The following is a 27,964-nucleotide window of genomic DNA, read 5'->3' as shown; positions in this document are numbered from 1 at the left end:
GTTGGGCCACCCTTCACGACCACTCCTCTGCAGTTTGTATGGTCTGGGCAGAGGAGGGGCTACAGAGCAATTCTGGCCAGGCAGCTCCAAGCTGTGACAGTAGCAAGAGCGGGGCGGGTGTCTGAGCAATAAACCGAGAGCGAGAGAAGGGGAATGGGCGGAGGAAACTAGGGAGGCAGAAACAGCAAAGAGTGAGAGAACAGGAGCAGGAAAAAGAGGCCCGGGGGAGAGGTGAAGGCACAGGGAGGAGAGCAAAGAGAGATCATGGAGCTGCTCCTGTGGCTCTGGTCCCAGCTTCGATCCTGCGGGAACAACCTCCCAGCCCTGGGCATAGCCCTCACAGTCTTCGCTCTGCTGTTTGATTTCCTGAAGCGCAGGAAGCGCTGGAGTCGCTACCCACCAGGGCCGAGCTCTCTGCCCTTCCTTGGGACCATGCTGCAGATCGACTTCCACAACCCGCACGTCTCCTTTACCCAGGTCAGTGCCAGAGGGGCTGGAGAGCCCAGCGTGCTGGGGAGCGGGGCTGGTGGTTCGTTAATGCAGCTGGTGCGGGCTGGACGGGTTATTTGACCGGCCCGGGGCTTTTCCAAGGCAGGAGCCGGCAGTGCCCCTCGGGGCGGGGGGGCCCTAAGGCTCTCTGCTTCTCTGCTTCGGCCTTGCTCTGGGTCCGGACCCCAGAGGGCAGCATTCCACTCCGGAGTCCAGCCCAGTTCTCTGCAAAGGTTGTGATAGCGCTGGAGGAGTGTGACCCCCACTGCGCACCCCCCCCCCCGGGACACCCCCCCCCACCCGACTCTTTACTTTCTCCCTGTAATTTCAGTTGGAGACATTGTAGCGTGCTGGGCTGTTGCGCAATATTAGCACTGTTAAACAGCTGCTGCATTCCCCCTCAGAGGTGGGTGCACTCAGTGGTGGGTGAAGTGGTCCCTTTATGTACCATCCGTATCCTCTGGGATGAAAAGGGCTAGCGAAAGATTTATCGTATATGAAAATGCATTTGTCTCTGCTCAGCTCCCTCCGTTCATTCCAAAGTTTCTCTGCTTTGGGGACGTGGAGGCAGGGACGACCGCTTCCTTGTAAGTCACCAGAGATGATTGAGCGTCTGAGCGTGGAAACCGGGTCTTGTTTTCACCATGCGGTAGAAAGAGCATTTGAGTTTCCAGATCAAATCGGATTATGACAATGCTAGCAACAACACTTTTGACCTGCATCTGTTTTAACTCCACATTTTTAGTAACAATGTATTATTCCCTTTTCTGTCCTTTTACTTACAGAATCTTAGAAATTAAAGGTAGAAATGGCCTATTCTTATCCACCCCTCTCCCTTCTGGTGGTGTGCCCCTGAGGGCTTTATCCCTTTTTAATAACCAGCAATGAGGCTTTCATCACTTCTGCTAGGACACTTCCCCAGTCTAATACACCTCTCGCTGAGGTTGTGTTTCTTGCTGTCCAGAGTCAATTTTCCATTATTTAGTCTCATTGCATTACTCCTTCAACCAACCTTAAACAATTTCACTCTGTCCTTTCCATTTGCACCTTTCAGATACTTGCAGGCATCAATCATAGTCCCCTTCCTTAGATATTTGACCAGTCTATATATTTACCTCATTTTATCTTTCCTCATGAATCAACCCATCCAGCTCCCTAATCTCGTTGGCTGATGCCCATGTGGCTTTGAGGAAAGTTACTGTAGAAAAGCAGGAACACAATATGTTGTGCTTTGTGTTTTTCATGTACACAAAAAACAAGTACTTGTGGTTTTTCTCTCCCTAAATTCTTGGCCCAGAAAGGCATTTTCTCTTGTATGAGTGGACAATCCTCAAGAAATCCCACAAAAAGCTGAAAATAGGTTAAATTTTGAGCCTAAACTATTTGATGATTGTTTTAAACTGTTCTGCTTTGTGCTCTGCAATGCCTGTCTGTCACCAGGGTGCAGTGGCCCTGGTCCTCGCTCACATCAGGCACACTCTGTGCTGGCGGAGTGGTGCAAAGTAGCCTCAAAGCTAGTCTAGCCAGCCACAGCGCATTCAGCCAGGACAGAGGGATAATCCAAAAGCAATTCCTACGGGATGCTTTCCTGTAGCCCAGGGGCATGGGCCATGGTTTTCAGTGCCCTGCAGAATCCCAGCTGCTGAAATTGCCTCTCATGGTTCTTGAAAACTGCCACGATTTAGAAAGGCCTTCAGGCTAATCTAAATTACTGCAGGGGAACGGGACTGGCCTGGCACACATGACCAGGAGAGTCCAGAGGTATCTTAAAGAACTTTGTACTACCCTCTCCTGCGTTGCACCACACAATTGTTGGCTGCGGGAAAGGATCAAGGTTCATAATTAGAAAACTCAGATTTGCAGCCAAGAACTTAGAAGCATGACATTCTCAATGAAGTTTACCTGGTTTGCTTTGGTCGAAGACCTGAAAGTTGCTGGGCACGAGCTGAACACCTGCAATTCCATAGGTGCCCCCTCCTCAGGTTTCCCTTGAGTGTGGAAAAAGGGCAGGACTTTTATGCGTCCCCTTTCTAGGCATGTCTGGTCTACACACAGTTTTTGTATCGAGTTATGATTTCAGTCAGGGATGTGATTTCTTCCCCGACCAAAATAGTTGAATCAGAGCTGCATTAGGGCACTAGTCAACGCCCTAACATTTCCCTTTGTCTGAGTGTCATTGCCATCTGCTGTAATGCTCAGAACAGCATTGGCTAGGATACCATCATAGTTACATTACATTTCATAGCGGCAATAAGCCATCTCCTGGCGAATGTATTTGGGGTAATGCACCACCCACATAGGTTAAGAGATGGGGCAAAGAAACGGTCACGCTTTCGGGAGTGGCTCATGAGTGAGAGTGCTCCCACTGCCCCGCTGCCAGAGCTCCGATGGCACTTAAAAGGGTCCAGGGCTCCCCGCAGTGGCCGGAGGACCGGGCCCTTTAAAGCACTGCCGGGGAAGCCGGTCCGGTCGGGCATGGCGTACTGACTCTTGCCGGTACGCCGGACTGGCTTACTTTCACCTCTGCCTCCTGGACAGGAGTGCTGGACCTCGGTAGAAGTGTGTGGGAGAACATGGGGCTCTGCCCCCTCTGTGACCCTATCTTTCCTCTCTTCTTCCCCCCAGGCTCTGCCCTCTCTGTGGCCCCACCCCCTGCTCCTTCTCTTTCCCCTGAGGCCCTACCCCCCAGCCAGCCTGGAAGCCCAAGCCTGGCTGTGGTAAGAGCCACCCAGGGAGCCTGGCCACAGTTGAGAGCCCCCGGCCCCCTCTGTTCCGGCACCCCTGCTCCTGGATCATTGTAACAGTCTTACCATGGAGTCACAGAAAGTCCCCTTAGACTCTCCAGTCTATCTTGCCACCCAGACAAACTGAACTTACTGATAAATGGTCACCAAAAAAAATCACCCCACATTCAGCTTATTCCTGCTCCCAAGAGACCAGTCACTTACGCCAGATCAGTTGGTACCCTAGATCTTACACCAAAGACAACACCTGTAGCCAATCCTGTAATAAATGATCTAAAGGTTTGTTAACTAGGAAAAAGAAATTACAAAGTTATTTGCAGGTTCAAGCAAGCAAACATATACTCACAGATGAGTTACCATCTAAATCCTAAGAGTGACCAAGTTGCAGTGATGTGTCTATTCAAAGTGTCTTTCGGGGCAGACCCAGCAGGCAGCCCTGGGGATCTCTAGCCCTGTCAGAGTTCAGACAGCCAAAGAGATGGAAAATTTTCCTGTGACTTTGTTTTATTTCCTTCATTCAGCTTCCAAGTCCACAGAACAAGCTTCCTTGCACAGAGCATTTCCAAGGGGGGATAGGGCCATTAAGCAGTCCTTTGTATTGCAATGTTCCTTGAGCCAGCTGATTTTGATAGCCCTTCTGGATGGGGTGGGGGAGGAGTCCTGTGCCTGGTTCACAAGCGCAGAGCGGACATTTGCAAAGTTATAAAGCAAAACGTACAGATTTTCTCGTGGCGTGGAACACCGACATTGCAAGTGAGATTAACGCCTGCAGCAACTCACAAGGATTTCATAGCCTAAACACGAAATACATTCTTGTAAGACTAATACCTACTTTGAGCAAACTAACATACAGGTGACCTGGTCTGGTTTCCAGCTATGAGTTTGTTAGTTCTTAGCTAGTGCCTGCAGCCTGGGCAAGTGCTGGCACCTCGTTTGCCAGCATCACAGGAAACGCCCTCCCCCACCCCCAATCCCTTTTGTCAGTAATTTTTATTTTGTGTGTATCTGTAGGCAGCACTGCTGTACCCTCTGTGGTGATATCAGATTTCATAACCGAAGCAAGGTTGGGCCTGGTGAGTACTTGAATGGGATATCGCCTAGGCAAAGCCATGTGCTGCAGGAAGCGTTGTAGAAGGCTGTCTGTGTCAGTGGTTAAACCAGTGCCACACCAGGAACAATGTACGCTTGGGTCTGTTATCCTTGAAGACACCAAAAGAGGTCCTGACCTCTGGTAGTTGTTAAAGACCCCATCTGGCTTCCAACGAGATATTTTCCCCTTTTCTTTTCTTGGCAGCTGAGTAAAAAATATGGAAATGTCTTTAGTCTTCAGAATTGCTGGACTAATCTGATAGTAGTGAATGGATTCAAAGCAGTAAAGGAAGCATTGGTCCAGAAATCAGAGGACTTTGCTGACCGACCATACTTTCCTATATATGAACAGATGGGTTATGGAGAGAACTCTGAAGGCAAGTACCTTGGAAACTAACATAGTTCTCTGGCAGCATTGCAGGGGGACTGGCTTTATCATTTGAGCTCCTGGAGAGGTTGAAGGGGACTTAGCGAGTGAGCTGGAGTCTGCCCCTGACGCTCCCTCTCGCGAGGAGGAAGTCAGGCGAGATGGAACTGGGGACTCTCCTTCCCAACTTCAGCGCTGCAACAACTACTAAGACAGGGCCGTTCTGAAATGCTCAGTGGGATGTATATGCCAATCAATACCGATTGGCTGCCACTGTCAGAACTGGCGGAGTCCTACCCCTCACCATATGTATGCACCTTCCTCGGCTTGTAAAAAAAAGTAACCTCCTTCCAAGGAACCTCCAGGACCCAAGAATGAAAGTGGGGGACGGTAGAAAGAAAAGCAACCTAAAAGGGAGGCTTGTTGGGCTGGAATCCTCTCGGGTTATCCCAGAGCACTTTCATTAGAAAGATTAGAGCTGGACAAATATCTATAGAGTCACATCTTCTCAACCATGGGCAGTATGTGAACCTCCCATTTGGGGAGGCTAGTTCCCTGCCCTGAGCTCTCTACTGCAGCTGGAGAAGCCCTGCCCAAGCCACCGCCGGCCTGAGGCACCCCGAGCCCTGGCTGGCTGGAGGAGCTCTGAGTCCTCCCGCTGGCCTGGGGCCATGGTGGGGATTATTCGCAGAAGTTTGGGGAGGCTTAGCCTCCTCCAGCCTCCGTTACACACCGCCTATGTTCTCAGCTCACCCTGGCCCATACTCTGGCCAATGCAGGAATGCGCCCTATAGTATGTTCTCCAGTGCTTTCTCCAGTCCAATTTTAAATGACTTGTGGTGGGGAATCCATGAATTCCTTTGAGAGACTATTGAGTAGTTTAGTCAATCTAATCATTGGGAAATGTTTTCTGACATCCAGCATGAGCCTCACACCCTAAGGGTATAGCATGGCTTAGCTCCATTGATTGCATCCGGTTATACGAGCTGCGGATCTGGTCCTGAATTTCATCCCCTTACTCCTAGCTATACCTTGGACCTCCCTGAATAATCCCTCTCCTTCTGCACTAACCACCTACACCTATGAAGGCTGAAATAATAGCTCCCATTAGTTGCCATTTTGGCCAAGCTATACTTGGTTCCTTTTATCCTTTCTCAGAAGCCAGTCCCTCCAGCCCTATTTTGTTGCTGTCCAGTGAATTTTGTATGGTGCTTCCCAGAGGTTATTATGTCTCTTGTTTGTTAATATTTTCCAGGGGTGGTGCTTGCAAGATATGGTCATGCGTGGAAGGAGCAAAGGAGATTTGCACTCTCCACCTTGAGGAACTTTGGGATGGGAAAGAAATCCTTGGAGCACCGTGTGACCGAGGAAGCTGGATTTCTATGCTCTGCGATCAGTTCTGAAAAAGGTTTGTGGCATCCAGGGAGATGGGGCAGAGGAGCCGTGTAACTTCCATAGATAAGGAAATGAAAGGGTAATATGACTGATTATGAAGGAAGGAATAATAACACAGTATCTCACATTTCTACATAATCCCTGATAGCCAGAAGGATACTAAAGTGCTTTGGAGACCAGACACATAGTGATCATTCATCCAGCACTATCATGAAGCCACCTGTGGGGTCGAACCTGACAGCTGTTTTAACATGACAGTTTGTGATGGGAAGTAAAAAAAAAAACAACAAAACCCCGACACCTCCAATTGAATGTGCAAGAGGAATTTTAGGTTGGTAGAATGTAATTACCTCAACTGGAATCTGGTGAAGGCATCAACACTAAGACGCTTCCAAAACATGCCATGACGTCTTTAAGGACGTCACTTTTATGCCTCAACTTAAAAATGTCTGTAGCAGCACAGTAACATCTGTCTGTACACAGGCGGCCCGGGTTCAGTCCCGAGGCAAGGAGATGAGTACTGTTACCTGCATACAATTCTCTGTTACTTGCACATTCTGGGGGCACCCACTTGACCCAGTTCTTAAGGCTGAAGGCGTAACCCTCTTAATTTAGACACCCACCCTTACCCCAATCCTAGGGCTCAGGGCATACCGTTTGGGGGTTTGCAAGATCTTTTACATGTGAAAGAGCCTTACACAGTAATAACCTCTATTTATTAACAATTACCAAGCAGAATACACATGGTAAGCGTACAATGCGACAGGGCTTATCCTGACAGTACCACTGACTGAATCCGCAGCAGAAACCTGCAATTCTTAAGTTTTTTCCATGGTGATCTCTCTTCCAAGTATTGAGCAGGCCCAACCCTGTTAGTCTGTGAGACATCTTTAACTTCCCCAGCTTACATGAGCATGGACTTTCAACTGGTTGTTCCATAAGAAGTCTTGAAATGTTAGCGGTTCTTGCTCAGTATGTTCCATGCAGTGAGGGGCAGGCTACAATGATGTTGTGCCTCCTAATGTCTTTGGTTGGTCCTGTATGTTTTTCAGGTCGTCCTTTTGATCCACATTTTCTTATAAACAACGCAGTTAGCAATGTGATCTGCTCCCTCATCTATGGTGAGCGCTTTGACTATGACAATAAGAAATTTCAGAGGTTGTTGCATTTGATTGATCAGGCCTTGAATGAAGAAGCTGGATTCCTGCCCCAGGTAACTCAGCATGTATGACTTGGTCAGTAAGAAGCTGTCATTGATTGATCAGTAAGATTGTATTTTAGTGATTCTTTTCTGGGAGCCATAGGGTGTGGTTCTCTCTCTCTCTCTCTCTCTCTCTCTCTCTCACTCTCTGTTATCTTAGCTCCTTGTCGTAGTACCTTGGCTGCTGCGCATCCCTGGAGTGCCACAGAGCATCTTCCGATCCCAAAAGGAGATCCTGGACTTCACAAATGAGCTTTTGAAGGAGCACAGGATGACCTGGAATCCTACCCAAAAGAGAGACTTCACTGATGCTTTTCTACAAGAGATAGAGAAGGTAGGAGGAGAGGGGCAGGTGTAGATCTCTTTGGCTCTGTGAATGTATTAGTGATGGGAACACTCCATGTTAGCTTCCCGTGTTGTCAAGTTTAGCAATAGGATTTTGCTTGTAATAGAACTGGTATGAACAGCTCGCTATTCTATTTCTTCTGGTTTTCACTTATCTAGTGAGTTTAATGAGTTCACGCTCAGAAATCAGCTGAAGAATAGGCTGAAACATGAAACAAGGAAACGTGTCACTTTTGACAAAATTTCATTTAGAAAAAAATGAAAATGAAACATTTTGATAGGCTTGAAACATTCCATTTTGAGGTTGTCAGAACGGCACTGCAACAGGGTCGGGTCAAATGGCTACAGGAGAGTAATAGAAGGCAGATATATTAGCCCCAGGTTAAGTAGGTCCCTTTTCCCTGGGTAAGGTAACAGGGAAGGATTTTTTTTTTGAAAGAGAAAAGAGGTTTATTTGTAACACTTACAAGAATTACCAAAGGAAACAAAACAACTATGCAACAAAACAACACAAACAGAAGGTATAACAGAGCAGCTTTCAGGAGGGAGAAGTGTTCAGGCTAGCCTGGGCCCAGAGCAGGGGGGCTTCCTCGACACTCGTGGTCTTCCACCCCCTCGAGTTACCTAGGGCCGCGCCCAGTGTCACCGATCCTCCCTCTCCTGAGACTGCCCAGCAAGATGGGCACGGCTGCGGGGTGGGCGGCTTAGGGGTGGGGGGGTAGACACCCATGTATTATAGGACCCCTCTTAGATGACAGTAATGATGGTATCCACAGCGGCAACGGCTGGGGCTGGCGTCTCTCCCTCTTCCCCTCAATCAAAGGGTCAGACGGAGGGAACCGGATGGGGTCACCGAGCAGAGAACCCTGGACCGCGCCCACCGCTCCTTGAAGGCATCAAGGGAGTCGGTGGACGCCGCCCAGAGGAACTCCACCCGGATACGTGAATGTACTGAGGATCGGAAAAAGGCCCTACAATCGCAGGACGTTTCATGGGCCAACCTCCTCTCTCTGGTTTTATAAATGGCTGTTTTAGCCAAGGCTAGGAGGAGGTTGACCAGGAAATCCCGCGATTTTGTGGGGCCACGGATGGGAAGTGTATAGATAAAAAGGTGAGGGGAGAAATGAAGCCAGAAGCGCAATAGAATATTTGTGAGGAGCCGGAAAAGGGGCTGCAATCTGGCACACTCTAAATAAACGTGCGCCAGGGTTTCCCTCACATTACAAAAAGGGCAAGTATCCGGGATGGGGGTAAACCGTGTCAGAAACACGCCCGTGCTCACAGCTCCGTGAAGGAGCCGCCAACTGATGTCCCCGACAGGCCTCGGGACCAAGGTGGAATACAGGCTGGCCCATCGAGGTTGCTCACCCTCCAAAGGTGGCAGGAGGTTCCGCCACTTTGTATCGGGGCAGGACACCAGGGTGCGGGCGTGAAGGGTGTGAAGCGGGAATGTGTATAAATATTTCCATGGTGCAATTTGAAAACTGACCGTCTGCAGTTCTTGCAGCCGGCTTGCAGTGAAGGGGTGAGGGCCCAATGGAAAGGTCCGGCGGGCTTGGGGTAGAGGATGGGTGGGGTGCGCCCTCGCGCAAGGCTCGGTTGACATAAGCCCGAGCAGCGGGCGTCAAGGCGGCCTTCACCTCCTGAAGTATGCGCCGGGGGGGTATGAGGGCTGGAGAGCCCCATGCGCCGAGCGAGCATCAGGGGATCCAGCCAGTCTCTCCGGTCGTAGTCCAGGAGGTCTCCGACCCTCATGACTTCCGCCAGGACCAACCTCTAGCGCACCGAGCGGGACTCCGCCACCTGCACACGGAGTTGGGGATTGTGCAGCAGGGGCTCCATGAGGAGATCTGGTCCCACGGTGGCCACCACGGACCTGGTCGTTAGAAACAGTTTCCAGGTCCGGAGGAGGTCCTGGTAGAAGACCGGCAGCCCGGAGAGGTCTCGTGGAAAACCTCTCGGACAAAGATAAAAGAGCTGCCGGTCGTATCGGAGCCCTTGGAAGCGGCGCAGGAAGGCGTGCGCCAGTATGCTCCACGCCGGACTACCTGCACCATAAAGGAGCCTCTGCAGGGCCTGGAGGCGGAAGACATGGACCTGGGTGTGTAAACACTTCAGGCCCTGCCCTCCTTCCTTCAGGGGTAGATGAAGAACTCCAACAGGGGCCCAGTGCGTTCCTGACCAGAAGAACTCTAGAATCAATCTCCGGAGGTGGGTCAGGAAACCTGGGGCCGGGGCCAGGGTGTTGAGCCGGTACCAGAACGTGGACAGGACTAGTTGGTTAAGCACCAGTGCTCTCCCTCGGAGGGAGAGACATCGGAGTAGCCTCGTCCATTTCCGGATCCGCTCTATCACCCCGCCCTCTAAATTTTGCCAGTTCTCCGGCGGGGAAGGGTGCGTGGCGGAAAGGTAAGATAGATAGAGATAGAGCAGTGGACCCGCACTCCACCGGATGGTCTGAAGCGCGGGTGGGAGGGAGCTCCCCTGCCGCCAGTCCCCCACCGCCAAGCCAGAGCTCTTGACCCAGTTGACTCGGGCAGAGGAGGCTGCCGAATAGATGGCCTGGCATGCCTCCACTCGCGCCAAGTCGCCCGGGTCCTGGACCACAAGGAGTACGTCATCGGCGTACGCCGACAGGACCAGCCGCAGCTCCGGCTCCCGCAGCACCAACCCTGTCATCCTCCTGCGGAGGAGACAGAGGAAAGGCTCGATCGCCAGAGCGTACAACTGGCCCGAGAGGGGGCACCCCTGCCGCACTCCTTGCCCGAAGCTGACCGGTTCAGTCAGGGTCCAGTTGAGCCTAACCAAACACTCCGCAGAGGCATACAGCACCCGAAGAAAACTCACAAACTGAGGTCCGAATCCAAACGCCTGCAGAGTGCTCAGGAGGTACCCATGGTCTACTCTATCGAACACCTTCTCCTGATCAAGAGACAGGAGGGCGAACGACAGACCATCTCTCCGCCCGAGTTCCAAAAGGTCTCGGACTAGAAATAGGTTGTCAAAAATGCTGTGACCTGGGACAGTATAGGTCTGGTCTGGGTGGATCACGTCCGCCATCATGGACCCTAGCCGCAGCGAGATTGCTTTCGCTACGATTTTGTAATCCGTGCTAAGGAGTGAGACGGGATGCCAGTTTTGCAAATCGCGGAGGTCCCCCTTCTTCGGCAGCAAGGCGAGCACCGCTCGCCTGCACGACAGAGGGAGGACCCCGCTCTGCAAGGACTCAGCCCAGACAGTGAGTAGGTCTGGGCCGAGAATGTCCCAGAACGCGTGGTAAAACTCCACGGTCAGCCCGTCCATGCCCGGAGATTTATTGGTGGGCATGCGATGGAGGGCTTCCGAGAACTTGGCCAGGGTGAGAGGCAGCTCTAGGCGGTCTCGGTCGCCCATGCTGACCGTGGGGAGTTCCTCCCAGAGCACCTCGCAAGCACCAGGATCGGTCGGATCCGGGGAGAAAAGGCTTGTGTAGAAGTCACGGGCCCTCCCACACATCTCCTCTGGATCCGTGAGGGGGGTGCCGTCTTCCGCAAGAAGGCAGGTGACGTGTTTCTTGGCCCCCCTCGTTTTCTCCAGGGCATAGAAGAAGCGGGAGCTGCGGTCCATCTCCCGAAGGAGGCGGATGCGGGACCGAATGAAGGCACCTCGGGCCCGGTGGTCCTCGAGGGCCCGGAGCTCCTCCCGCTTCTCCCGGCACGCTCCGCAGAGGGACGGGTCCTCGGGGTTGGCGGCCAGACGCCTCTCCATCTCTAAGACCTCCCGTTCCAACTGCTTTATCGCTGCATTTCGCCGTCGGCTGGTGCCCCGGGTGTAGTCATGGCAGAAGAGCTTGGTGAGCACCTTCCCGAGATCCCACCATCGCCGCACCGAGGGAAAGGCACGCCACTGCTCTCGCCAGGCCAGCCAAAACTCCCGGAAGGACGTCACGAAGCTCTCGTCCTCCAACAGGCTGTTGTTAAAGTGCCAATAGGCCGGCCCCGGTCTCTCTGCACGGAGGAGACCGTTATGGTGACTAAATGATGGTCGGAGAATGGGGCCGGCCGAATGGAGGAGGAGTGGGCCTGTGAAAGATGGAAACGAGATAAGTAAATACGGTCTAACTGGGAGTGGTGTGACCGATGGGCCTCCACCCGGACAAAAGTGAACGTGGAAGTGTCATCTGGGTGATGGTCACGCCAGATGTCCACTAAGGAGTGATGTTCAACTATTCCTCAGAGAATATTCGCGGCGGCCGGGCTCGGCTCGGCCCCTAAGTGGTCCCATTCCTCGAGGGTGGTGTTAAAGTCCCCTCCCAAGACTAGGCACTCATGCGAATCTAGGGTGCCGAGAAAGTCGGACACCCGCTGATAGAATTGTGGCCGCCTTGAGCTCATTTGCAGGGCATAGATGTTAACAAGATTGACCACGAGCCCCTCCATACGGACTCGAAGGTGCAGCAGGTGGCCCGGCACGGCCTTAGTGATCCCTAGCACCTCGGGCCGTAGGTTGGGGGAGAACAGGGTCACCACTCCAGCTTGCCAAGTCGTGAAGTGGCTGAAGTATACCCCGTCCCCCCTCTCCAGGCGCCACCTGTCCTCGGCGGTTGGGTCCGTGTGGGTCTCCTGCAGGAAAACTACAGAGTACCCCCCTTCCCGAAGGTAAGAGAGCACCTGGGACCTGCGGAGAGCCATCCTACAGCCCCTGGTATTCAGGGTTGCAATAATAAGAGGCGTCATGCGGAGGGCTGGGAGGTGGGGGTTTCTTGTTGGTGGGGGTGTTCATGGCCCCCGGCAGGTTGCGTAGCAACCCGTGACCCATCCCGTGGATGAGTAGATCGTTTCGGAAGCCGCGGGCTCGCTCGTAGGCCACAGCACCGCGCCTTCCTTGCCCCCTGCCCTCCTGTATAAGGGCCCTTGTGGCCTGGAGGATTTGGTCAAAGTCCCCCCATAGCTGAAGAGCCAGCTGTACCCTATTGCGGGCGCCACAGGTCTGTTCTAGGAACTTTCGTAGTGCATGCCACAGCTCATGGGGCGGTGGGGTTACAATTTCCGGGGTATTCCCTGGTGGGGCTCTTAATACAGCCTCGTGGTCCGCTAAGGCGGGTAGAGAGGGTGTGGACCACCGACGGGGCATCTGACAGGCTGGGGTTATTAAATTCATTTCACACCTTGGGGTGGAGGGGGATGGCAGGGAAAAAATTGCAACTCCTAATGGGTCGCGACTTGAAAGTGCAAAGACTGCTTCTTGGGGGGGATCTGCGAAAGGCGGGAAGGAAATAACCCCAGGGGCGGCATTAGCATTGCAGGAGGAGGGGACTTGGGCAGGGGCAGGGGTAAGGCTCTGGGGTTCAGGAGCCAAGCAGCTAAAGGAAAGTGCCTCCTGAGCAGAGTCAAGGGTTAAAGGGTAAGGGAGGGGGCTCCCAATAATGCTAGGCGCTGGCTCCGTGGTGGTCTTGGCGGCCATGGCATCAGGTGGTGGACCACCTTCTGCAGGGTGCTCGCCCGGGAAGGCAATTAGGGGGAGGGAGCATGGGGAAAGGGGGGCTGGGGTAAGGTTGCCAGGCTCGAGGTCAGCCGGCAGTAGATCATCCTCCCCCTGGGTGACCGGGGTCAAATCTAGGGCCTCAATCTCCGCATACACGGAGGAGAGGCCAGCTCCTGCTACCCCGGGGGCCTCTCCTCTAGGGTCCGCCTCAACGGTCGCCTCGGGGTCCGCGGGAGGTTCGGGTGATATCCAGGCAGAAGGGGCGTCCTCAGGAGTCTCGGAGGGGAGGGTCTCCCGTGGAGGGGGGATTCTGCCCTCCAATGCCAGTCCATCTTCCCCTCCCGACACCATCTTCCCCTCACTCTGGCCGTAGCAGGAGGCTCAATATCAGTGACTCCTTTCCTGGTCTTCCGGGGGGCTTCCGCGTCGGATGGATGCAGCAGAGCTCGAGCCTTCCGCTTGCCTCGCTTCCCCTGGACTAGGGTCCAGCCCTCCATAGCGTCGTCTGGGGGTTGGTTAGCAGGGGTCGTGTCAGGGGGCGGAGGCGATGGTTCAGGGGTTCGGGGGGGTAGCGGTGAGGCAGCATGAGGGGCGGGGGGTTCTCCTTGGGGCGGGCCCTCTCCTATACCTGGTACTATCCTTGCCACACCCTCCTCCATAGGCTCTGCTGGATTGGTAATAGCAAGGCTGGGACTCTCTTGCTTGCCCGGGCGTTGTAGGGAAGGTATCTCTTGGGAGGAGGGTTGGTTTCAGGTGCCAGGCAGCCAGGGGCATCGGCAACGACGGGGCCGATATCCTGCCGGGTCTCGGGCGTTTCGGGTGCCCCTCCCCCCCGGGCCATAGGGCAGTCTCTGCGGACATGCCCCACTGAGCGGCAGAGGTAGCACCGGGCCTCTCGGGTGGAGTAAAAGACCCGATAGCGGGCTCCCTGGTAGGGGACTAGGAAGGACCCCTCGAGCGCCTCTCCGTCACGCGCCCCCGCCGGCGGTAGAAGCTGCACTTGCCGGCGGAACGAAAGGACGTGACGGAGGGTGGGGTCCTTGCAGCCCAACGGGAGAAGGCTGATGACAGAGACAAGTTTCCCCAGAGTGGAGAGAGCGGGTAACAGGGCAACATTGGGTAAAAAGGGAGGAACGGAGGTGAGGACGAGGCGAACGCCCAGGTCTTCTAGCGGCTCTAGGGGGACAAACACCCCCCGCACCGCCAGGTCCCTCTCCACCGCTTCTTGGGCGGCAGCCTCCGAAGCTAAAAAAAAACCCGACCTTCCCATACATCTTGGAGGCCGCCACAATAGCCGTGGGTCCTACCACCTTCGCCAACGCCTGCACGTATGTCTCCACGTGGGGCGAGGTGGGCACCGAGAGGCAACGGACACCGTGCCTCCTGGTCAAGGTGGGGAAAGGGCCCCGGCCGCTGGTGATGGTAGCGGAGACAGGGGGTGACGAGGGAGATGACGAGGTGGCAGGCAGGGGGGAGCCCGTCACCACCCGAGCATACGTCCTGGGGGCCGGGGGAGGAACATTCACGGAGCTGGTGGAGGGAAATGCAGGGAGGGGCGCCACGGTTGATGACGAGGCCACAGCTGTGGGGGCAGCCCCTGCCATGGAGGGCCTAGTGGTTTTAGTGGGGCCCTTTCCTTTATTCCCGCCCTGACCTTTCCGGCCAGCTGAGGGGGGGTTCCTAGAATCTGGGGGGACAGTGGGCGCAGCAGCGGCAGTAATCACCCTGGTGCCTCCTGCTGCCGGTGCCCCAATGCGGGAGGGGCAAGTATTTTGACAATAGTGGTGGGGGGGACCTTGGGGGTCGGGCGGGGGGGGAGGTGGGGGAGGGACAGCTAATTTTGTTAGAGGGGCCTCACCCCTCTCATTCCCTGCCATTGTGAGCAGGGAGAGACGGGGAGACGCCGGAAGGAGGAGGGGGGAGGGGGAAGCAGATTAACCGCTCCTCCCTGCTGGGCTGCAGGTGTGCGGGGGGGTGCCAAATAGGTTGGACTGGAAGGGGGGAAAAACAAAAACCGGGGTCCGGTGATGGGGGCAAGCTGTAAAATAAACAATCCGGGGGGGTGTGTGTGTGTGTGGACCCACGCACGTTTGTCCAAAGAGTCTCGTTTGGTCGGCTATTGTGTCCAGTCCGAAAGGCAAAGTTCAAAGCAAACAGCTGGATCTGAAGGCAGATGGCAAGTTGCCAGCAGGGACGGACGGCGGGGGGGCCGTGACAGTTGTAGTAGTATTGGGGGGGGGCAGGCACCGATGGATGGGGGGGGGCTCCGTGCCACACCCCCTCTGCCGCCACAAATGCAATTAAACCACAGTCAAACTCCCCCCCACGAGAGTGTAATTCAGAAAATTACTCAGTCTTATGGCTCCCTTCACGATGATTTGTAGCTTCCCTGGGTTATTTCTCCTGTCTTCTGAAATCTTCTTCTCCAGCTGTGTTGGCTGTGTTCCAAGGCTTCCAGCAGGCTGAGAAAAATTACAGAAATAAGCTGACAGCAAAACAGCTGGGTCTGGGGGCTTCCACTCCCCGCTCCGGATAGCAGATTGGCAATCTTCCCCCCCTCCTCCGGGGGTTTCAGCTGAGGCAAATAGCTGCACCCGGGAACAGGCGTGGGGGGGTGCTGGCGAAAGTTGGCAGCTAACCAGCACTCAGCAACGGCAAAGAAATGGCAGAAAGACGAAACGAAACAAAAAGGCGTCTGGCCCAGTCGGAGGGGGGAACTAAGGCAGGTTCAAAAAGTAAGAAAAATCCAGGCCAGGGGGCTTTAGGAAAGAATAGAAAGCAGATAGCTGAGGAGCAAGCAAAGGACGTTCCGTTTCCCAACAGGGAAGGTTCCAGAACAATCAGGAACCATCTGGAGACAATTAAGACAGGCTGATTAGAACACCTGCAGCCAATCAAGAAGCTGCTAGAATCAATTAAGGCAGGCTAATCAGGGCACCTGGGTTTAAAAAGGAGCTCACTTCAGTTTGTGGTGCCCATGTGAGGAGCTGGGAGCAAGAGGCACTAGGAGCTGAGTATGACAACGTGGACTGTTGGAGGACTGAGGAGTACAAGCATTATCAGGCACCAGGAGGAAGATCCTATGGTGGAAATAAAGAAAGGGTTGGGAGGAGGTCATGGGGAAGTAGCCCAGGGAGTTGTAGCTGTCACACAGCTGTTCCAGGAGGCACTCTAGACAGCTGCATTCCACAGGGCCCTGGGCTGGAACCCGGAGTCGAGGGAGGGCCCAGGTTCCCCCCAAACCTCCCAACTCCTGGTCAGACACAGGAGGAGTTGACCTGGACTGTGGGTTCACGAAAACGGCCAAGCTGAGGGCTGCCGTGAAGCTCCAAGGCGAGCAAATCTGCCAATAAGCGCAAGACCCGCCAAGGTAGAGGAGGAACTTTGTCACAGCACATTTCAATTTTTCATTTAGAAATTACTTCATTTCACTTTTATTTTATTTTATTGTTTGTTTTATTTTTATATTTTATTTTTATAGTATATTTTACATTTTGATTAACCTGAAACCGTTTTTAAAAAACTTTCATTTTGTGTGAAATTTCTAAATGTCAGCTTCTTCTTCTGAGTCGTAAACAAAGCAAATTACATTGTAATTGGCTCTTAAATAGCATATTAGTGATTGCCCATGTGAAGTCTAAGTCCAAATTTACAGAATTGGTCTGAGAAAAATTGAGATAAGAAACCCTTAGAAAACAGACACATAAAATCCACAGCATTACAAAAGATAGCCGGACTACTTCGTGCTGCGATCCTGTCATATCTTGTACGCTAAGCACGGTGGCCCTGAAGAGTACTTGGTGGGGAGACTGTTGGTTCAGTAGGTAGCATTGCGGTCCTGTTCTCATAGAAGCTACCAGGGCAGGAATAGGGCCTGTCAGATTGTTATTCCCAGGTACGTATATGAACTTTTGGAATCCTGATGTTAATTGGTTGGCTAGCATGTTGGCTGCACCCTGCTCGTTACTACATGGAATTTCTGACCTGATCAAGTGAGAGTGATCACACTGACCTCTTGAGGTTGCAGAGGCACAAATGTCTAAGACTGACTGGAGACCCTCCTTTAACTCTGGTGGCAAGAGACTGTGGGCAGAGTTTCCAGCATGTATGCTCAGTGTACTGAGCAGCATCAGCCAGTGGGAGTCTGCCGTGCCTGGGTACTCCTCCTCCGTCTTCGTAAACTCTTCCAGGTGCCTTTGGCAGTGGTGCTGGAACTGGGGGTGCTGCCGCACCCCCTGGCTTGAAGCAGTAATAACACAGACCAAATACATGGTTTCCAGCATCAGCACTCCCACTATAAAAATTGTTTCAGCACCCCTGGACTTTGGTGGGTCAGAAAATGCTGCTGAAATGTCCACCAGCGCCTCAAGGAAACTCTGCCCAATTCCTGACCCAGGCGTGACAGCGCAAGCAAAAAAAGTTCTTGAAAAGGGGCCTCTTCCATGTTGCTCGGCAGGCAGTGCTGGCAGGCTGGTCACGCTTCCTGTAACGTGCAGGGTGGGCATGAAGCTTCCCCACAGTCAAAGGCTAGAGCGGCCACACTCTGGGGGGGTGCTAGGGAGTCTGGGATATGGTTGGTTTGGCTCAGGTCTGCCTGCTACTGTGTGGATGCCAGAACCCCAGGTTCACGCCTGGGCTCGAAAATTCTTAACGTAGGGTTTATAATCAGCATAGACTTCTGCAGGGGTAGTCAATAAATTTTTGTCAAGGTCCACATTTCTTGGTCAAGGTATAGGCAAGATCCAGACTGCAGAGAGAAAAAAACCAATAATAATAAGTATATAAAAAGATTTCAGGGTCTGTTCAAAAGCATCTACCAGTCCAGATTTGGCTTGCGGTCTACCTATTGACTACCCCGGTGTAGATGCTCAAGCCCATGGTTCTCTAACGCAGGGTCAGCTGAGTCAAGTGTCCCGAACCCTGGGCTTATATTGCCTGTGTAGACATACCCTGTGTTTTTGGAGGAGAAGGTCCCGAGCTTTATTCCTGATGAAGTCTATGTTGTGTGGGACAAATTGTTACTTTGAAATGTATGTGACCAAGGAGCCATTACAGCATGTGTTGTCATATGTACGTGTTTTGCTGCACTCTGCAAACAATTCAACCTTTCAGTCTGAGAATATGAATTACCACTATCTACAATTCTGCTCCTCTCTCCCCAAGAAAAATCTAGGTCAAATCTTGCTCTCCTTTGTTCCCTTAGGCTAAAGAGCATGCGGGGAGCAGTTTCAATGACAACAACCTTCCTATGGTAACAGTTGACTTGTTTACCGCTGGCACTGAGACCACTTCCACCACCCTGCGCTGGGCATTGCTGTTCATGCTTCTCCGCCCTGACATCCAGTGTAAGCAAGGGGACTGGTGGAGATGTGACCGGTTCTCCCAACCCTGCATCTTCCACAGAGAACTTCTTAGCATCTGCTGTCACCTTTGTGTTCTGGGGGTATGAATCATAGAATCATAGAATCATAGAATATCAGGGTTGGAAGGGACCCCAGAAGGTCATCTAGTCCAACCCCCTGCTCGAAGCAGGACCAATTCCCAGTTAAATCATCCCAGCCAGGGCTTTGTCAAGCCTGACCTTAAAAACCTCTAAGGAAGGAGATTCTACCACCTCCCTAGGTAACGCATTCCAGTGTTTCACCACCCTCTTAGTGAAAAAGTTTTTCCTAATATCCAATCTAAACCTCCCCCACTGCAACTTGAGACCATTACTCCTCGTTCTGTCATCTGCTACCATTGAGAACAGTCTAGAGCCATCCTCTTTGGAACCCCCTTTCAGGTAGTTGAAAGCAGCTATCAAATCCCCCCTCATTCTTCTCTTCTGCAGGCTAAACAATCCCAGCTCCCTCAGCCTCTCCTCATAACTCATGTGTTCCAGTCCCCTTATCATTTTTGTTGCCCTTCGCTGGACTCTCTCCAATTTATCCACATCCTTCTTGAAGTGTGGGGCCCAAAACTGGACACAGTACTCCAGATGAGGCCTCACCAATGTTGAATAGAGGGGAACGATCACGTCCCTCGATCTGCTCGCTATGCCCCTACTTATACATCCCAAAATGCCATTGGCCTTCTTGGCAACAAGGGCACACTGCTGACTCATATCCAGCTTCTCGTCCACTGTCATCCTTAGGTCCTTTTCCGCTGCCGTAGAAAGAGAAGCTGCCGTAGCAGCAGTCACAGCAGTGATTGGGGAATAATTCCAGTGGAGCACTCTCTGAGGGGGAGAGCAAAGACCTGTGGGAAGGGAGAAAGGAGAGAGCAAGCCTCTGTTCAAGATTTCAGTGTCAGAGGGAGCACTCACCACTTTTCTTCATGACAAGTGCACTTTGAGACCCTTGTAGCTACTTGGTAACTCTTCCTTCTCTTAGGGTCTCTGCAGGGATAAATGCTAACCTGCTTGAATGTGCTAATGCCAGAGGCACAAGTGGGTCAAATAGAGAATGGATAAGGTGGGATGTCTCGACCAATGAGCTTATTGGCCTATAGAACAGAGGATGACTGTGTAAGTTGGGCTGAGTAACCGAAGATGAGTGTGCTGTCCTTCAGCTCCTAATTCCGCATTTCTCTCTTTCCTACTGTCTATGGGGCTTGCTCTGCCCCCTTGCCCTCAGCCAGGTAAACCCTGCCTCCCTTGCACTCTTGCTTTCAGGTGCTTGTAAACTGCTCAGTGATTGGTAGGAAGGAGGCTAACAAACTCACCGAATATAAACCCAGCGCTGTACAAATAGACAGACCATTCCTGCCCCACAGGGTTTAAAGCCTAAGGGTAAATGCGTAGGTTCCCCATTTTTATGGTGTTGATGTACATCATTATGTTGCATTGAGGAGGATGTAAAGTGTCTTTTTCCAGGTAAAGTCCATGAGGAAATTGATAAGGTGATTGGCAGGGACAGGTCACCCCAGATGGAGGACCAAGCGAACATGCCTTATACCAGTGCTGTGATCCATGAAACTCAACGTTATGGGGATATCATTCCCTCTGGAGTTCCTCACATGACATACCGGGACACCGAGCTCCAAGGCTTCTTCATTCCAAAGGTATCTATGGCCAGGCAGGGGATGCAGACCTCCTCTCCCCTTGCAGACTTATGTCCTGCAGCTGCAGACATTCCATATGTGAATCTACCCAAGGTTCCATGCAGAGGGGGGTGGAGCACCAGGCCCTGAATCACACAACCATTGGCGAGTTATCAAATGTGCAGTTTTAAAAGGCCTTGGGCTTCAGAGACAGCCTTGTTTATGTGGTTAGCTCCATCTTGAACAGGTCTTTGGATATCTGAAAAAACAACGAATTGAGCTAAGACACTACTAAGGATTTCAATCCTTACAGGGGAGACTGTAATTTTGCCTTGGGCACCTTCTAACATTCAGTACATCTGCTTGAAGGTGGAGAAAGGTAATGCTGACTGACTGTATAGAAACTACCGGCTAGGTCAGCAGTTCAAATCCAACACAGTAGCAACTAACACACTATTATCTGAAGGGTGTTCAGAGGCCACTGTGCATCTCAGTCCAGTTCCAAATGGACAAGAGACAATGACAGGCAATTACTGCCTTCTTTGGTGAGAGTCTCATTGGAGAGACCAAAGCCACACAGTACTCAATTCCACTTTCGCCCCTAGAGGAAGCTCCTCTAGCTCAGGCCTGAGGCATGTGAGAGGGGAAAGATCTCGCTTTTTCTGTGAAGACAATGAGAATTGCGGTTTGGAGTCTCTCAGTCAGCACACTCTTACCAGAGCTAAAATTAACTTGAGAAAATATTTGAAGCAACTGGGGGAGTTCATCTCCTGAACCTCATTAGACCATGAAAACACCCCTTGCATACTCTTAGTCTAGCTAGCATGCAATGGACAAGGGCTTTAGAGCATATGCTGTGCACTGGCTGGAGCCTTGAAAGCGTCCCACTCCATTGTGCTGTAAGATTATATAATGAGGTACCTGAGCTGGGTTCTATGTCTTCCTCTGAAGCATCCTACAATGGCCACTGCTTGAGATGGGATATTGAATGCAGAGGGACTGGCCTGTTCTGGTGTGACAATTCTTACGTACCCTGTTCCTTCTCTGGGGTGGATCAGGGGACGACAGTCATCACTAACTTGACCTCGGTGCTGAAGGATGAAACGGTTTGGGAGAAGCCGCACCAGTTCTACCCGGAGCACTTCCTGGATGCAGATGGGCAGTTTGTGAAGCGAGAGGCCTTCCTGCCTTTCTCTGCAGGTAAATCCAAGGGGAGGAGCAGCTGGCAGAGGCCATCCCTGTGGAAATGAGACACAGTGCATGAGATGTGACCCACTATAGTTATGGGAAAATGAGTCTCCTCTAAAGCAAGATGTCCCTCTCATCATGAGAGCAGCTTCCTCAAGGGGAAGATCAGTGCAGTCTGTGCTGAGCTGGGCCTGTTCTTCATGAGCATGCTGCATCTCCCCAGAGAAACTACTTCATACTCCAATAGACACAGGGACATACTGAATGCAACACATTAATCCCTTCTGCACTCTAACGGAAAACCTTAACTACAAGCCCAGGAATCTGTTCAGAAACAATGTGCACGCAGGTGAGGTGTGTGTTATTGGGAAAGGGATGAGGTCAGAGTTAAGGCTTTCTGTTAAAGCATGATCAAAATTGCTGTGTCCCACATGCTTCTTTATCTGTTGCAAGGCCCCCTGATCAAAGGAAGGTGTTTGTTCGTGGAGGCTCTGGGACCACTGCAATGGGGAACATGGATCAGTCGGGGATAAAGGGGAGATGAATGTTCCCAGTTTCCCGTATGCTCTCAACTCACCAGAGAGATGGGAAGAGGGAAATACTGATTCTCGGATACACACCAAAGGAGGCCAGCTGTGGCTGGTGGAGGGTCTGTAGGGTCTGTCCTAACCCCTCTGGACACCACATCAGCAGCAGTGGGAAGCCTGAACCAGTGGGTCACTGCCTCTGCCAGGCTTGTACGAGTGCAGCCCAGGAGTCCCAGCAGTGTGAACCATGAGGACTTTGACAGGAGGGTCTATGCACTGAGCAGGATTATAGCTTTTCCACAGAACCTTTCCCAGTGACTGGTTGGTGCTCTCTAGGTTTGTTTCAATGCAGCCAACCGTTTCAGTGGCAGAGAGGGGTTGAGGTCCCATCAAAGAAAAAAATGTGACACAAACTTAGTTAGGCAGCTTCTAACGCATTTCCAGGATACTCTGGTATTGGCTCAGCGGGTACATCTACACTTCAGACTGGGGGTGTATGTTCCAGGTTGGGGACACATACCCACGCTAACTCAGTGATAGCATGTAGGAGTGTAGCCACTGCAGCGTGAGCAATGGGCGGGGCTGGCCGCAATGAGGATGATCCCGTCGAAGATGGTAGGTACCTGCTCAGGTGGCTAGCCCCTCCCACTGCTTGTATCCCCATGGCTACACTTCTCTTTTTAGCACACTAGCTAGCTCAGAGTTAATGGAGGCACGTCTCCTTGAGCTGGAGCTTACACCTACCGAAGTGTGGACATATCCTTGGTTAAAAGCCACTTTTGTTTTTCATTTTATGATTTTATTTTAGCCTGTAAACAGGTAATTGAGCAGCCAACTTCCATTTGTGCCAAACTGCAGTGCAATCAGAGTTTCCCTTGCACCCTTTGTCAGTGCCTGCCTTTCACTCTCTCTGGAGCAGTGGTTCCCAAAGCGCAGCTCACAACCCCAAATGGGGCCGTGCCAGCAGCACATGGGATCGTGGCAATCCTTTGTGTGCAGAGGACGCCATTTTGCTCTGTACAGCATGACCTCGCATGCACCATATGTAGGAGGTCACACCTGGTGGGGGACACCATTTTGTAGAGCAAAATGGCGTTCTCCACAAGGGGTGAGCTCTCCCTTACGGTGTGTCTGAGATCGTGCTGTGCAGAGGACACCATTTGGCTCCTCCATGTAGTCTGGGATTCCGGACAGAAATACTTCATTAAAACGGGGTCACTCCGGAAAAAAAATTGGGACCTGCTGGTCTAGAGCCTCACAGAATTCAAGAATGGACTTTTGTTAGCTAGCTCAGTATTTGTACTTTAGCAGCACAAAGCACAACACCTCTACCTTTCCTATTTGCATTGGCCACTGTTGGAAGACAGGATACTGGGCTAGATGGACCTTTGGTCTGACCCACTATGGCTGTTCTTATGTTCTTCAAATTTCAGGGCCCTGGAGACATTCCAGTTGGAAGTAGAAATTGATGGAGGCAGGTATTTTCTTTGATGCAGTCTTGTTTATTTATAAGGAATGTACAAAGTCCTGCTCCTCTGAACTCAGGAGGAACCAGTAACAAAAGGAGCAGGTTCTTGGCTTATGGCCCAAAGCCTCTTTTGCCAACAGACCCAAAGCTTTTCTCTAGGGTCTCACTGCGCTCACAGGCTATTACTGCTTGTCCTTCTTGCTTTTGTCTCTGCCTCTCTCTGTTTTTGTCTGTTCTCAGTTTGTGTGTGTTCTCTCACAGACTCACAACCCCCTTCCACTCCCCCTCATCCTGGTCACAATACCAAGTGGAACTCCCTACCCACCTGATGCTAGTTTCTGGGTGGATTCTATTCGGCCTTGTATTAGGTGTGGCCCCTTATGTATTTCTTACAACTATCGTAAGTGACAGGCATGTTCACACATGAGTTTGAATGAGGTTTTGAGTCAACCCATAACAAGGTGTGACCGGAGTACCGAGGCGGGGGGGGGGGGGGCATGCTGACATTGCTCAATTAGGGCAGACTGCAAAGAATGGGGCAGACAATTCCCAACAGTGGTGGTTATTGTAATACTTAGATTCACCAAGCCAGCAACAAAACAGCTTCTACAATACAATACCTTACTGGTTACCCAGAAGCCAAAATACAGTTCCCTGAAAGCAACCCACCCTTGAGCTCCCACCCAGACACCCAAGTCAGATATGATGAGGATTACTGAAAATCTTGTTCATCATGTAAAAAATTTACCAATCCCAAAGGATCGGACACATTGCCCATCAGGTTAATGAATATCTCAGATCTTACCCAAATACACACTTACAGCCCATTCTTATTAACAAAACTAAGATTTATTAAAAAAGAAAAAAGAGAGAGAGTATTGGTTAAAAGATCATTATTCATACAGATATGAACAAAGTGCTTAGGTCAGTTTCATAGTAGAGTGGGTGAGCTCTAGAATTTCAGAGAGTCCTTTCCAGAATCAGTTTTTCAGGTTCTTGTCCAAAGTCCAATATCCAAGATCAGGGTGATCCAGAATGGAGCTGGAGACCTCAGTCTTGTGACTCAAACTTCCCCTGATGAAGGTTAAGCAGATCTGAGATAAGAGGCTCAGGGCCCTAGAGTTCTTTTTATAGTTGTTCAGCAGCCTCTTGACAGCGTGCAGTCCTTGGGTGACCAGTAGTGGTCTTGAAGTAACCTCCTATTTCCTAAGCACCATTGCTAATTAGTTACATGAATTAATGTAAGGCAACTGCCCATTGCCTGCCATTTACAGGAAGTTTACTACATACTTCAAAGAGAAATGAAGACAGTGCTATTACTACATTGACAGTTCATTTAATGTTATCATCTCCTTTTGATCTCTGACAGCGATAGACAGGAGCCCTTTGGTTACATTGTCAACCTCTAACAATAGGTATCTAAACCAGATTTGGGCAAACTATGGCCTGCGGGCTACATCCGGTCCGCAGGACCGTCCTGTCCAGCCCCTGAGCTCCTGGCCCAGGAGGCTCGTCCCCGGCCCCTCCCCCACTACTCCCCCAGCCACGCAGTGATGCCACCACGTAGGCAGTGGGGCTGCGAGCTCCTGCTGCTCTGAGTGTCATGGAAAGCGGGTGGCGGCACACGTGGTGGGGTTGGGTAGAGGGTCCCGGGGGGCAGTCAGGGGACAGGGAGCAGGGGGCAGTTGGATGGGGTGGAGGTTCTGGGGTGGACAGGGGTCGGGGAACAGGGGGAAATTGGATAGGTGTGGGAGTCCTGAGGGGCCTGTCAGGGAGCGGGGGTGTGGATAGGTTGGGGAAGTCAGGGGACAGGGAGCAGGCGGGGGGAGCTTGGATAGGGGGTGGGATCCCGGGGGGGTGGTTTGGGGTGGAGGGAGTCCTAGGGGCAGTCAGGGCACAAGGAGCAGGGGGGGGTTGAATGGGTCGGCGGTTCTGAGGGGGACATTTAGGGGGCGGGAAGTGGGTGGGGGCGAATAGGGGGAAGGGGCCAGGCTGTTTGGGGGGCACAGCCTTCCCTACCTGGCCCTCCATACAATTTCACATCCCGATGTGGCCCTCGGGCCAAAAACTTTGTCCACCCTGATCTAAATGCACAACAAAATAATCCTTATCTACTAATACGTTTCTCAAGGTTGAATCTGGGTCAATTAGCTGGCTAGTTGTGTAACCCTTTGTGGTCCTGTGTCACACAAGGTTTCACCCAGCTCATAACATGGTCTGACCCGTAACTCATTCACTTCAGGTATCAGCTCTTAGACCTCAAAGTTTCATTTGACTATCTTCAAAGGGAACAGTCCAAAGAGGAAGATGGGGGTGTTGGTCATTAGGAACCTTTATGACAAGAGAAGGATTTTGCAGTGGCTGCGGGAGTAGATATGGGACCAGTGAAGTCTTTCGGGCTGGCGGTGAGGTGATCCTGTTTGTACGAGTACTGCAAAGGCTTGCTGCAGTGGTTTAGCCTGAGATGGGTCATTGGTGAAGATGCGTCACTTGTATTTGCCTCGAGTCCAGAAAACCAATGTCCCCAGATCGCACTTGAACCAGAATCTCCTGCCTGGTAGCATGGGCATGTTGTTCCACCTCAGATTTCTCTATCCAAAAGGCATTTATTTGCCCATTTAGATTCTAGAAGGCAAGAATTCCACAAAGAGCGTATGGGACAGATCGTCAGCTGGTGTAAATTACCACAGCTCCTTTTACATCGAAGGAGTTTTGCCAATTTAACAAGCTACAGATTTAGCCCTGTGCATTAGAGTGTCTCTGACCCTTTTGAGTCAGGCTGACTAGGCAGTAATTCCCCTTTCCAAGCTTCTGGTCCTGGCCACCATCAGAGACAGGGAATCGGATTAAACAGAACATTGGTCGGTCTGGAGAAGTATTTCCTAGTTGTTCCTGTTCACACAGGGTCTGGGAATAGGGAGACTCAGCATCTGCTGCATATGAAGGCAGATTCTCTGTTCACTCCAACCTGTGGGTGCGCAGTACGGGTCTTACTCCTTCAGTGACTAGTCATTTACATGTGATGTTGTATCCTCCTCCTCCCCTCTTTTCTCACTCCCACGCTTGCAGGTCGCCGTGTTTGCCTGGGGGAACAACTGGCCAGGATGGAGCTTTTCCTCTTCTTCACCAGCCTCCTGCAGCACTTCACCATCCGTCTCCCTGAGGGCCAGGCCAGGCCTCGAGAGGATGGACACTTTGCTGCAACACTCAGGCCCCACCCCTACCAGATCCAGGCTGTCCCAAGATAAGTGCTGTTTTCTGCCAAGTTCCCCTCATATATTTTAGGACCGCTGTAGTGCTCAGCTGAAAGATGCTCCTACTCCAACGGGGCAGCTTCTCCCGTCGGCACAGTTAAGCCACCTCCCTGAGAGGCGTTAGCTGTGTCAATGGGAGAAGCTCTGATGACACAGCGCTGTCTACCCAGAGGTTAGGTCGGTATAACTATGTCACTCAGGGGTGTGGATTTTTCACACCCTGAGCGACATAATTATACCGATATAAGCCTGTAGTGTATACCTGGCCTTAGTGTTGTGTCTGTGGCTCCCCGAAGCCACGCCATGGCCCCTCTCCGGCTCCTACGCACTCCAATGGGAGCTGCAGGGGCGGTGCCTGCGGATGGGGCAGCGTGCAGAGCCGTCTGGCCATGTCTCGGCGTAGGAGCCGGAGAAAGGAGATGCCACTGCTTCCAAGAACTGCTTGAGGTAAGCGCCGCTTGGAGCCTGCGCCTCCTGAGCCTCTCCCCACGCCCCAACCCCTTGCCCCAGTCCTGATCTTGCTCCCTCTCTCGAAACCCCTCGATCCTCGCCCTGAGCACCCTCCTGCACCCCAAACTCCTCATCCCCTGCCCCACCCCAGAGCCTGCACCCCCTCCTGCATGCCAACCCCAATTTTCTGCATGCCAACCCCAAGCATTAATGGCTCACCATACAATTTCTATTCCCAGATGTGGCCCTCGGGCCAAACAGTTTGCCTGGTATAATTCCAGTTTTGATCTTATCTTTTGCTCTTTACACAAACGTAATATGAAGGAACCACATGTGTACAGTGGGGTCCAAACCCGTGTTTATTGGAAATACGCAACGTGCCAGGCATTCCTCCACCTACACACTGCTGCTCTGGTTGGGTTCTGGCAACTTCTAAAAAAACCAGCGCATGGGGAATGGAACAATAAGGCTCACAAACTATTTAAAGGGATATTATGCTATGCTCGTACACGACACCTTCCTTCTTCCATTATACATGTTCCTTTCACTTTCAGCCCGGAAAAGGGTTAACACAGTTTCTTTGGAATAGAAACCTCTTCTGTTAGAGTAAAGCGACTATGGGAGGAATTGCCACTAATTTGCCTCAAAATATTGTGTTTTTTCCATGATAAGCCTGTAATTTGCCCTTGCAAAGGATTGTTATAATTTGAGTGATGTATACAAAATAGTAAAATTACGTTAATAAAAAAAGGACTATTTTATTCTTTAATGTTTATTTCTTCCTGTCTCTTTCGTTCTTGAAAATTTCTTGCCGCTGGCGCTTCATATCAAGTCCACGCTCTATGTTACTATACGAAGGAGATTTGGGCTGTGTGACTAGATGGGTGTTACCGTATGGACTGTAACAAGAGTGATCAGGAAAAGTGAGCTGTTACCAGCAGGAGAGCGGGGCAGGTGGGGGAGG

At 51.8% G+C, this 27,964-nt stretch overlaps 1 protein-coding gene across 1 annotated transcript; it reads left to right on the top strand.

The window, feature by feature from the left end:
- The first annotated feature begins 60 nt into the window (after window positions 1–60).
- On the top strand, window positions 61–27,755 carry LOC311514735 (cytochrome P450 2D14-like). Its single transcript, XM_084617427.1, has 9 exons — window positions 61–477; window positions 4,528–4,699; window positions 5,945–6,097; window positions 7,137–7,297; window positions 7,446–7,619; window positions 18,297–18,438; window positions 19,947–20,134; window positions 21,172–21,313; window positions 26,366–27,755. The coding sequence occupies exons 1-9, from the start codon at window positions 265–267 to the stop codon at window positions 26,542–26,544; spliced, it is 1,524 nt and encodes a 507-aa protein (XP_084473553.1). The 5' UTR covers window positions 61–264; the 3' UTR covers window positions 26,545–27,755.
- Window positions 27,756–27,964: the final 209 nt, after the last annotated feature.

This window comes from Lepidochelys olivacea, assembly GCF_965140295.1.
Source record: "Lepidochelys olivacea isolate rLepOli2 genome assembly, chromosome: 1".
In the NCBI taxonomy this organism is placed as follows: domain Eukaryota; kingdom Metazoa; phylum Chordata; order Testudines; family Cheloniidae; genus Lepidochelys; species Lepidochelys olivacea.
The sequence above is the reverse complement of the archived record's forward strand: the minus strand, read 5'-3'. Positions and strand labels throughout refer to the sequence as shown.

Excerpts from the sequence above, each read along its gene's own strand:
- LOC311514735 (XM_084617427.1), top strand. The coding sequence starts at position 265 with ATGGAGCTGCTCCTGTGGCTCTGGTCCCAGCTTCGATCCTGCGGGAAC. Across the intron at positions 6,098-7,136 it reads TGCGATCAGTTCTGAAAAAG|GTCGTCCTTTTGATCCACAT; the intron begins GTTTGTGGCATC and ends TATGTTTTTCAG. Across the intron at positions 21,314-26,365 it reads CTTCCTGCCTTTCTCTGCAG|GTCGCCGTGTTTGCCTGGGG; the intron begins GTAAATCCAAGG and ends CCACGCTTGCAG.